This window comes from Mesoplodon densirostris, chromosome 7, assembly GCF_025265405.1.
Source record: "Mesoplodon densirostris isolate mMesDen1 chromosome 7, mMesDen1 primary haplotype, whole genome shotgun sequence".
Taxonomy (NCBI): Eukaryota; Metazoa; Chordata; class Mammalia; order Artiodactyla; family Ziphiidae; genus Mesoplodon; species Mesoplodon densirostris.
In genome coordinates this window covers 5,871,256-5,882,347 of record NC_082667.1, presented here as the reverse complement: position 1 = coordinate 5,882,347, position 11,092 = coordinate 5,871,256, and the positions used below count along the sequence as shown (strand labels likewise).

At 60.1% G+C, this 11,092-nt stretch overlaps 1 protein-coding gene across 1 annotated transcript; it reads right to left on the bottom strand.

The window, feature by feature from the left end:
• Positions 1–445: 445 nt before the first annotated feature.
• On the bottom strand, positions 446–10,789 carry UNC93B1 (unc-93 homolog B1, TLR signaling regulator). The gene is made up of 11 exons (XM_060103754.1): positions 10,627–10,789; positions 10,312–10,453; positions 9,552–9,705; positions 7,095–7,256; positions 6,739–6,871; positions 6,298–6,391; positions 5,596–5,720; positions 4,916–5,098; positions 4,005–4,278; positions 2,032–2,150; positions 446–1,197 (listed from the first exon to the last, which is right to left on the bottom strand). Exons 1-11 carry the CDS (start codon positions 10,720–10,722, stop codon positions 874–876), a joined length of 1,806 nt encoding a protein of 601 aa, XP_059959737.1. The 5' UTR covers positions 10,723–10,789; the 3' UTR covers positions 446–873.
• Positions 10,790–11,092: the final 303 nt, after the last annotated feature.

Here is an 11,092-nt window from a genome sequence, read left to right as displayed (position 1 = left end):
AAGGAGTCCCTTGGGGAGCTGTGGGCAGAAGCGTCCCAAGGGATAAAAAAAAAAGGATGGGGGTGGGCAGGAGGGCTGGGGACGCTTGAGAAGGGGGCAGCGGGACCTGGTTTTCTGGACTTCGTCCCATCCTCTAGACTGACGAGGGACTGGCAGCCCTATCACACTCCGCTGAGGTCCCTACAGACCACCCAGAGCGCTTCTTTGTCCTGAGCGGATCTGGTGCGACTGGCAAAAGCCTGCGGGTGTGGGGAGGGGCGGTGCCTCCAGGAGCCAGGACAGCCTGGTGGGTGGGGCTTAAGGGACCACCGCGCCCCCCCACCCCCGCCTCCCCAACTCCGAATCAAGGCAGACGGCCACAGTGCCCAATGGACAGGGTCAGCCAGGCATACACCCCGGGGCGATCAATGTCCTCCCACGGCAGGAGACTTCCCAATCAGGACAATATACAAATCTCTTTATTGCTCATTTTCTCAAAGTCGTACCTCTTGGCGGACCATGGGGATAGGATGTGCAAAGCGGGCGACGCGCACGGCCCAGGCCTGTAGCTGAGAGCTGGGACGGGACTGGCGGGGTCCCAGACCCGGGGCTGGGCCCGGTAGGGGGTCGTGGAGAGCGGTCCCTGGGGTCGGAGGAGGGTTTCGGCTGTGCGGTCGGTCCCTCGCACCCTGGGCCTGGCCAAGAGGTCTCAAGGCCCCACCCTCCCTTGGAGGGGGCTGCGGGGAGGATCCCAAGCTCCCGGTGGCCCAGGGCTCTGGGAGGGCCGTTCCTGAAACCGGGGTGCGCCAAGGGTCCTTCTAGAAGTTGGCGCGGAATCATAGGGGCCCCGACCCAAGACGCGCTAAACCGAGGCCGGCGATCAGGCTTGGCCCCTCACTGCTCCTCGGGCCCGTCGCCTCCCAGCGCCTGTTCGTAGGGGCAGGGCCGGCGGCAGAGACCGGCTGGTTTGGGGCCGGGCCCTGGCCCCGCAGGCGGCGCCTCCTCCTCCGCGCAGTCCCCCCAGCCGCCGCCGTGCTCGCCCTCCGTGTCGCTCTCGTCCGAGTTGTCCTCCTCCAGGTAGCGGTAGCCACGTACCTTGTGCTGGGGCCGCGGGATGCGGGGCTGGCGCGGGACCACTCCCCGCCGCAGCTTCTGCTCCATCCACAGGTACGAGGCTGCGGCCGCCACCAGCGTCACCAGCAGCACCGTGAGCTTAGCCTGGGCACACAGGGAGGGATGCAGGGGACCCGCGGGCGGCCAGTCCTGCGCCCTCCCCGCCCAGCCCCTCGCCCCGATAGGCCCACTCCCATCTGGGACTCGAGCCCCGCAGCTCCTCTGCTGTTCTTCCCTCCTCCTGGGAGCCGCCCATGCTTCCTGGGCACCCTCCTGCCCAGCCCTGTCCCTTATGGTCACCCTATCCATCAGGGCCTCGGTTTCCCTAACTGTAATGATAATCCCTTTGCCTCACAGGGTAGATGTGAAGGGAGGCCTGGCCCTCCCTTACCAGAGCTTAGAATACTCTGTCCCTTACATGTGGGATCATAAGTAATGCTTCTTAGAGGTTTTGACTGTAACAGGCAGTCAGAAATAATTTTAAATCATAACTCAGTACGTACACACATATTCACAGGCATACTCCCTGCTACTCCCTATTCTATTTCATTTTTTATAAAGTTGGTCGGGACCTGCTAAACTGACCCACCAATAGGTGAGAGCAGAGGACGAGGACCCGAGAGCCAAGAAGGGAGACAGACCCTCGGCATCCAGCTCAGAGCCCAACGTCTAGAGAACAGGTTACCAAACTACCCACAAGGCGGCGGGGATGTGCCCACAAGTAGAGAGCAAACTGTGAACCCTTTCATAGATGGGTAAACTGAGGCCTGCAGGAGGTGAAGCGGTAAGTAATAAGCCAGTGATGGGTGTGGGGCCGCCCAGTGGACTTGGCCCAGGGCCTGGCCTGGGGCACTGGTGCCCTTCAGGGGCTGTGAGGCCAGGGCGGGCACTCAGGAAGTTTCTGTTGTCTAGGGGGTCGAGTGGGGGAGGGGGACTCACCTTCATGGGCAGGCCTGAGCCCAAGTAGACTGTGAAGATGGCCATGGCCTGCCACCAGTGGTAGATGGTAAAGATGAAGTCTTGTCTCTCCTTGTCCTCGTACAGGATTCCCAGGAGTGCTGCAGGTGGGCAGGACAGGGCAGAAAGGTGAGAGGTGCCAGCTGGGGCCCAGAGCTGCTGTTCTCCCACTAGTGACCCCCCCCCCATGCCCTGTGCCGGTCCCAGCCCTTGGCAGGAGCGCCTAGAAAGCCGCTGTAAACCGGTCCTGGCTGGCCCCCTAGTGTACACACTGGTTATCACGCTGCCTGGGAGCTGAGCAGAGGCTGCAGCAGCGGCCCCCCCTGCTGGGATGCAATGGGCCTGCTCTGGGACCCATCTGTGGCCTCAGAAGTGGGAAGTTCTGTGAGCAGTCACATCCTGCCTTCTTCCAAACCCCAGGCACGCAGTGCCAGGCCTGCAGGGGCTGTTTTTCCTCACCCAGGGCTCAGGGAGAGCAAATCGCTGTAGCAACAAGCTTTCTGCAAATCAAACCTGAAGCTGGGAGGGAGGAATTTGTTTCCCAAAGCATCCTCCCCTGGGTGGGGCAGAAAGAGCATCGGACAGGGAATCAGGAGACTCAGATTCCACTCTCAGGACTGAAAGGTGGAGAGAGTTGGCACAGAGATGTGGATTCAGATGTTGGGTCTGTGGGTGACTCGGGGTAAGTGAACTCCCCAGAGCCACTTTTCTCATCTGTAAAATGAGATGACACGTATATGCTGTGCTGTGAGGTTTTAATGGGAGAAAGCCTGCACAGCACCTGGCGAACTGTACCCTCGCCAGCCACTCAGGACATTGACACTCCCATCCTGAGGTCCTGCAGTGCGACTGTACCCCATCGGGGTGCTGTGAAGGGACACAGAGCCCCCCCCCCCGGGGGTGGGGCATAAGAGGAGGGAGTAAGCAGAGCTGGGCAGAAGAGGACGCTGGGATCTGGCCCAAGTCCAGACATATCATGGGCTCAAGGTCCAGAGGCAAAACAGCCAAGACAGTGTGGTCCAGGGTGTGGGGCTCCATCCCCTATGGCAGATATAGTGTCTGACTCTCTCTCTCGGATGTTGGGTGCTGGGGTTGCCTGAACCATCCCCTGCCCAGCCTGCAGCAGGCATGACCTCCACCATGCCATATAGGGGTGATGCTCAAAACTGCTAACGGCACCAGCCCATCAGAACAGATGCCAATGTGGGAGACCCAAATGGCTGCACCCATGTGTGCCAGCTGCATGTCACTGGCAAAGGCTCACCTGTGGGCCCAGAGCATCACACAGATGAAGTCTGTCCCACCCCCTCCTTTCTGCAAGCAGGGCCCCAGGCCCCAGTGCCTCCTCCCTAGCAGCCCAGACTTGGGGCCTGGACTCCGCTACTCTGCAGACTGCTGTTGGGATTTTACAGCCTGCTTCTAGCTCCTCTCCATAAATGCCACATCTGCACTTACCCCCTGGGGTGTGGACAGGGCCACCTGCTGCGTCCCATGCTCCCTGGGGCACAGACCCTGACATCTGCTTCCAGTGTCATGAAAACTATGCCAGGCTGCGCCCTGTCCCCTAGTATGAAATGAGGCATCCCCAATGTGTTTTTTTCCACTGTCCCTAAGAGGTGTCCACAGAGCCCCATATCCAGCCCATGGAGCCACAAGATCTCACCCTGACTCCCATGCCCACCCTGGGGGTCCACAGGATGTCCATGGCGTGCCTCGAGGGTGTTCACAGCCCTCCTCATCTGTTCCTGCAGTGTCCACGGGACTTCCTGCCACCCCTAGAGTGCGCACAGGGATCCCCACCTACCTCCACCAAGTGCACGGGACCCCATAACAGCCCTCCAGTGTGCCCATCAACCCCATCTGTCTGTCCCTGGGATGTCTGTGCTCCCCTCAACCACCCTGAGGTAGCCCCAAGGTCCCCTGCCCAGCAATGCAGGGCCCACGGCTATACTCACTGCTAAGCCCCGTCTTGTTGAGGGCACTGCCCACACCCCAGAGCACGGCTGCTGCATAGAGGATCCAGATGTGTTGCAGGACCCGGGGCTTGGGGGCCCAGAAAAAGAGGCTAAGAGTGAGCAGCAGGTGCAGTCCAGCGCCGGCCAACAGGGGCGCCGGGCGTGGCAGCCACAGCCCCAGCAGGCCCAGCGCAGAGGAGGCCGAGGCGCCCAGGCTATAAGCCACGAGGAGGTACGCCAGGCGTTCCAGCCCCACCGAGCACACGCCATAGCCCTGGGGGAACAGGGGTGAGGGTTGGAGGTCAGCCGGCCCAGGCTCTGGCCCTCCCCACGAGGTCTCACTTCAGGCCACGTCCTGCCCTCTCTAGGCCACCACAGGGCCAGCTTCCTCCGAGGCTTGCGGGAAGGTTTCTCGGGGACAGACAGTGAGAAAATGCTTGGACAGTGTCCCCAGACACCAAGGCTGAGACCCGCATGGGGCCAAACACTTTACGGCTGTTATCCCATCTCAACAGTGTAACTCCTCTGGAAGTGAGCATAGTCATTAGAGACTTCACAGAGGAGGAAACAGGCTCAGAGAGGTGAAAGTAACTTTCCCAAGGTAGGGGCGGGATGGGGGGAGAGAGGGAAAAGGAGAAGGAGGGGAATATCTGGGCCTACAATTGTCCCTTGGTGTCTGTGGGGGATTGGTTCCAGGACGCTTCGCGGACACTAAAACCTGCGGATGCTCAAGTCCCTTATATAAAATGGGGTAGTACAGTGGGCCCTCCGGATCCGCGAATGCAGAGGACCCACTGTACTTGTACATACTTATACATATCTATTCAAAACTTATTCGTTGTTATTCTGTGATTCAAATTTAACGGACGTCGTGTAACTTTATCTGGCAATGCTCTTCAGGCTGCCCTTACCAGGGTGAGACCAGTGCAGGCAAAGAGCACCTCGAAGCCGCTGTAGATAAAGAAGGGCACGAGGTGGCGCAGGCGGAAGTCGCGCACGTGCTTGAAGGGCAGCTGGAAAATGTTGCCCCAGCCCACGCTGCGCAGGTCGATCTCCTCCGTGGGCCGGTACGCCGCGCCGCAAAGGCCCAGCACCTGCAGGCAAGGAGGTGAGGGTGGGGGCGAGCAGCCGGGCATCCTGGCCCCGCCCCTCAGCCCCAGCCCCGCCCCCAGGCAAATCCACAGATGAGCCTCTCAGCCCCGCCTCCAGCCCGAAGACGCGCCCCCAACGCCTTAGCGCTGCCTCCTGGTCCCACCCCCAGGTTGGCGCCACACCTTCTGACCCTCGGCCCTAGTTCCAGCCTGTGTCACAGCCAATCCTCTAGGACCCTGTCTTCAGCTCGACCCCAGACCAGGCCTGGAGCCCCTCTTACTGGCCTCTGGGATTCCAATTCCTCTCAGCCCGCAGGCACCAGCCACATCTCCGAGCCTCAAGCCCAGCTCCTCGGCTCAGGCCCCCTCCCCAGGACTCAGCCCTAACTCTGGACTCAGAACAAGCCTCCAGCCCGTCCTCCGTGCTCCCAGCCCGCATTCCTCTCTCCCCGCCACGGTCCCCAGATCTGACCCCGTCACACCCCCATCCAGGGCCGCACCAGCAGCATGGCCAGGAAGGCCACGGCCATGAGCACGCTCTCCACCACGATGAGGTTTCGGCTCCGCGGTAGCGTCCGCAGAACCGTCTTGTTGAAGCCGATGAGGATGCCCTGGCTGTTAGTGCCTGGGAAAGGGGAGGGTGGGGGGCATCGTGAGGCAGGGAGCAGGGCACACTGTCAGCTGAGCCACAAAGAAATGCAGCAAAGCAGGCGGGTGAGGGGAGGGTTAGAGGGGGTGGGTGAGGACCCTCTCGGGGGTGGGTGAGGACCCTGTCGGCAAAGGCAGGGTTCCTTTGGAAAGCACTTGGGAGGTGAGGGCCACTGGGGCTGAAAGCACCTCCCCTCCCTCCTGCCCTATTGCCCCGAGGCTGCCGTGGGAGCCAGTCCACCTCCCACCTCCATACATTTGCCCTGCATTGAGGGTATACTTGGCCCTGAGAGATCCCACAGGCAGCCTCAGCCCAGATGGTGCCTCCTCCAGGCAGCCTTCCCTGACGCACCCCACCACCACCCCAGGCTGGATCAGATGTCCTAATGACAAGGCCCTGTGCCTCGGTCATCAGAGCTGTAGGACACCAGGCTCTCAGCTCTGAGCCCTGTGAGCGAGGGCATCCTTTCTGCCCTTGAGGGCCCAGTGTCTGCTGGGTGACTCAGTGGGGGAGGTGAGCAGACCTTAGGGACCCCACCCCCATGAGCACTAACCACAGTTCTGCACGTTGTACAGCGTGTGGTTCAGGTCATACAGGTAATGGTTCAGGAAGTAGATCATGGGCAGCTGGGCGCAGGCAAAGCTCAGCTGTGGGCAGGAGAGCAGCCTGGGTCAGGCTTGGGGCATGAAACCGGGCAAGGAGCACAGGCACAATCTGGGAGGGGGTCTGGGCACAGCCTTGGGGGAACAGGAGCCCTCCCACCTCTCGGGGGTCAGCCTGGTTGGGGGGGCCAGTGCAGGAAGACTTCCTCCTGGTCAGCACTGTAGACAGGGAGGGAATGAGTTCTCCGTCACCAGAGGTAAGCAAACAGGAGTCGGCCCAAGAAAGGGCAGTGGGACTAGAGGGCTGAAAAGACTGTGGAATGGGCTCCAATATGTGATTCTGGGCCTGGAATACCCCCCGCCCCCGCAGTGTCCCCATACATGGCACTCACGTGGAAGAAGCTATAGAAGATGGCCTGGAAGACCAGGAGGTAGGGTGCGTGGGAGCCCCGAGGCGGGCGCCGCTGGGGGCCCTGCTCATCCTGCTCTTTGTAGTGGGAGTACTCGTAATATTTCTGGGCCATCCTGGACCACAAAGGAGAGAAGGCTCTCCCCAGCCCAGTGTCTGCCAGATGCCTCCACTTTCTGCACCCAGGCTTATGGACTGGCCAGCCAATGTCTCACAAATGGGAAAACTGAGGCCCGGAGGGCGGATGGGTCTGGTCCCAGGTCCCCAAGACGAGGTGGGCAACACAGGAGAGGCTCTGCCAGGTCTCCAGTCTCCCACCCTGCTGCCCACCAGGCTCACCTGGTGATGTAGTTGCCCATGGAGGCCCAAAGAGGCACAATGGCCATGCCCAGCGCCACGGCTGAGGGCACAAGTGTGTAGTAGCGCTCCCAGTAGTTGGTGGAGACAAAGAGGGCATAGATGCCCACAGCCAGGAACATCATCCACTTGGTGCCAAAAAACCTGCGAGCAGTAGGGAGGATGAGGATGCTGGCACCACGGGCCCATCCAGACTGCTGCAGCCCGAAAGCAGTGCGGCCACAACTCCAGGCCCCAGCTCCCGAGGCTGTATGAGGTGGGGAGGGACCCCTGGCCTTGGAGTCGAGGGTCCTAAGATAAGAGTCTCAGAGACATGGACTTGCTGGTGGCCTCAGGGGAGCCACTCTAACCAGACACCTGTAATGTGGGCTCTGCCCCAACCTTGAGCCTCTCACGGCCACTGCAGGGATAGAGGAGATAAAGTGGGGAGAGGGTGTCATGAGTCAGTGGCCCTTGGGCACATGCAACCCTCATTTGTGTCCTGGGCTGACTCGCCAGCCCCCCTTCTCCACCCACGTGCAGTGTCTGCAGGACCCAGGTGAACAGCTGAGGGACTTGTCCCAAGCTGGGACTGAGGACCAGAGAGAGGAACCCTGGCGCTCCTTCCCCTCTGCACTTTGCCCTTTCAGTCCACTGTGGTCAGTCGGGGAGTTTTTTGTAGAACAACAGGCTCACTGGCTCTGGGAAAATGTTGCACCGTGTTAGAGGCAGGTTGACGAGTGACAGGATAAGGCCCCATTCAGGGCACTGGAGGCTGATCAGGCTAGACACAACCATTGCTATCTTTGGGTTTGTTTTGAGTATTTGTGCTCATTATTTCCTTTCTTTGTCTGAGTTTCCAGGAAGCTCAAAGCTCAATGACTCTGGTTTTCTGATACAATTACTTTCTCTTCTACTGCAGGGTCCTGGTTCTTTAATTATCCTTATCTTGCCATATAATAAATTGACAGGCAGCCTCCTCTGATCTATTTGGGGAAGGGCACCCAAACTGCACTGTAAATTTTGAAACAGCAAAAAGTAAAACTACTAGCACTCATTGCTGGTGAGGCTGTGGTTTTAAAAATGACACATACAGCCAGAGGTCACGCAGATGGTACAGCCCTTTGGAAAGTCAGCCTGGTAGTTTGGGTCGGGGGGCAAGCATGGGGTTTGGAGTCACTGCCTGGGTTCAGATCTTCAATCTGCCAGTTGCTGCCTGTGGGAATGGGTTCAACCTCTTGGTCTCCCTGTGTCTCAGATCAGAGCATCCACCTTGGATTGTAGGGAACGCGATACGCTTATAAAGCGCCCAGCACATAGGAAATGAAATGAGTTTGCCATTAATAATACTGCTAGGTTTCAAGAGCCGTAAAGCCTTTTATATGCTTCTGACCTAGTAAGGGCAGTTCTGAGAGTTTATTCTAGGAGGCTTGCTTTCTTTCCTTCTTCCTTCCTTCCTCCCTCCCTCCCTTTCTCTCTCTCTTTCTTTCTTTAATTTTAAGATGAGGAAACAGCCAGAAGCATAAAGAGAACATGCAAAAAAGGAGAGGGAGCCGCAGTGTCCAGCCCTGAGCCACAGTTCAGTGCCCCCACGTCTGCAGAAGATGCTCACATCACGAAAGTCCCCACTGTGAAGCAGGCCAAGATGTGTGCAGTGAAAAGAAAGCAAAAGTGACATTGCACATGCACGCCCATACACGTACTCCAGGTGACAAGGACAGAAACGTTATCCATGCATGTGTGGGAAACAAAGTCAGCCGACTGCCTGGAGGGCTTGGGAGGGGTTTTCTTTTTTCTGATTTCAATTATGATTCTAATGTCGTTTGTGCGATTGTGATAAAAGAGTTTGAGGGGGTTGTTATTGTTTCGGAAAGACAGGGGAACTCATCTAATATGTCCACTGATCTCTGGGTCCCATCTGAGCACAGATCTACTGCCTGGCGGTAGGGTACTTGTGGAGGGCATTTTTTGCACTGCACCAGATGCCACTAAGGCTCAGGTATGGAGTAGACCCCCTGGGGCACCTGCCCAGCCACACCCTTTTCAGCGAGAGAAATGTCCCTCAACACTGCCACAGCTGACTGGGCTCGCGGTGCGTTCCTGGGCTTTGCTGGCTGATCAGATTCTCTCCAGAAACTCCACAGCCCTGATCTCAAAAGGTCATTGTAGCTCCAGGCCACAAAGGAGGGCATGAAGATGATGCCACATAGGGTACGGGCAATCTGAGGGAAGGAGCCTGAGTGAATTTCTGTTGCTTGAAACCCAAGGTGCCTCGGTTGCAAAGCTCTTGTTTCTTCCCCAAACCTGGTTTCACCCCTTCTCTCTCACCCCTCCAGGTAGGCAAGTTCTCTCCCCACCCCACCCCCCAAGAACACCAGGGCAGCCGGAGACCCCATGTCCAACAGCCCTTGCACCCCTTCAAGATCAGGGAGACAGCCCTCATAGATAGCAGCGTCGCACCTGATGAGCACAGGTGTGTAGAGCAGGGCCACGATGGGGGTCACGTTGATGCCCATCAGCATCTTGCTGTCGATGTCAGGCAGCCCCATGTTGCCGTATTTCACCTCCCGGTAGGTCTCGTCGTAGTGCAGGATCAGCTGCATCTGCAGGAGGCCTGGGAACAGGGAGCAGGCATGGAGGGGGCGACCTGGCTCTGGGGGCAGCCAAGCAGAGGCTGGAATGCAAGCCTGGCAGGGAGCTCCAGGCAGCAAAGGGATCCCCGATTCCAATGCCTATGAGGACAGAGGGGAAGCCCAGGCTGGGCCAAAAGTCCTACCTGCCAGTGGCCACGACAGCGACTTGAATCCAGACCCCCGCCCCGCCCCCACCCCCACCCCCCGTCCCTCCGCCAGCCACTTGGACCCCAGCGCCCCTGATTCGAAGGCAGCAGACCTGCCCAGGGCGCCCAGGGCCCGCCCACACACTCACGAAGCCTGTGGCTGGGCCCCGGGGACACTGCACCGTCCCGCCATGTGCGGAGGCCGCAGCTGCAGCTGTGAGGGCGCAGACGGAGAAGTGAAAGAGGAAGGGAGCCGACTGGCCCCAAGGTTTCTCCTTCCCTGAGAAACCTCAGGTCTGGGGAGGGGAACGCGAGTGAAGGTGGAAAGACATGGGTCCCAGCGCAGAACCCGCTGGGCCGTGCCACCTCGCCTGGCCCGGGGCGGAATGGCGTGGCCAGAGGTCCAACCCGCCAACCCGCGGGGCGCAGCGGGCCACCTACCCAGGTAGACGCCATAGGTGAGCATGACGCCCGCGCTGGCCGCCAGCACGTTCTTGAGCACACCGAGCCGCTTGCGGCGGTAGTAGCGGCGCTCCTCCTCCTCCTCGTTGTAGTTGGGGTACGCGCCCACCAGCTCGTCCAGCTGCGGGGCACGACGGCGCTCGCACCCGGCCACTGCACCCCCGTAGCCCCGCGTCCTTCCTCGGCGGCCCCCGGCCCCCGTCACCCCAGCCCTGGGGCCGCATCCCACTCCCGCGGGGGAGACCCCGGCCCTCCCGGTCCCCGCGCCGCCATGCCTTCACCGTCCCCGCTCACCGGGGCCTCGGGCCCGTCTGGGACCCCGAGCTGGTCCTCATCGCCCTGCGCACCCGCGGCACCCGCCACCGGATAGAGCGGCGGCTCCGCCTCCATGGCTGGACCAGCCGGAGGTCTCGTCCGGCAGCGGACCACCACTTCCTCCGGGCGCCGGGACCTGCCTCGCCCCGCCCCGGGGCGCACCTCCTCCACGAGGGGAGGGCCTGGCGCCGCTGGGGGCGTACCCAGCGCGTGTGCGTGTGCGTGTGTGTAGGGGAGCGCCCATGTGTCCATCGCCGGCCTCCGGAATGCGAGGTGCGAGTCGGAATCCCCGCTCTGCCACTTCCCGGCGTTGTGACTTTGGGGATTAACTCCACTTCCCTGTGCCTCATTTTCCTCACCTGTAAATCAGGGATACTCAGCACGACTTCCAAGGGCTCTTTCGGGATTACTGAGTTAATGCAAAGCCTTAGGAAAGTGCCAGGCC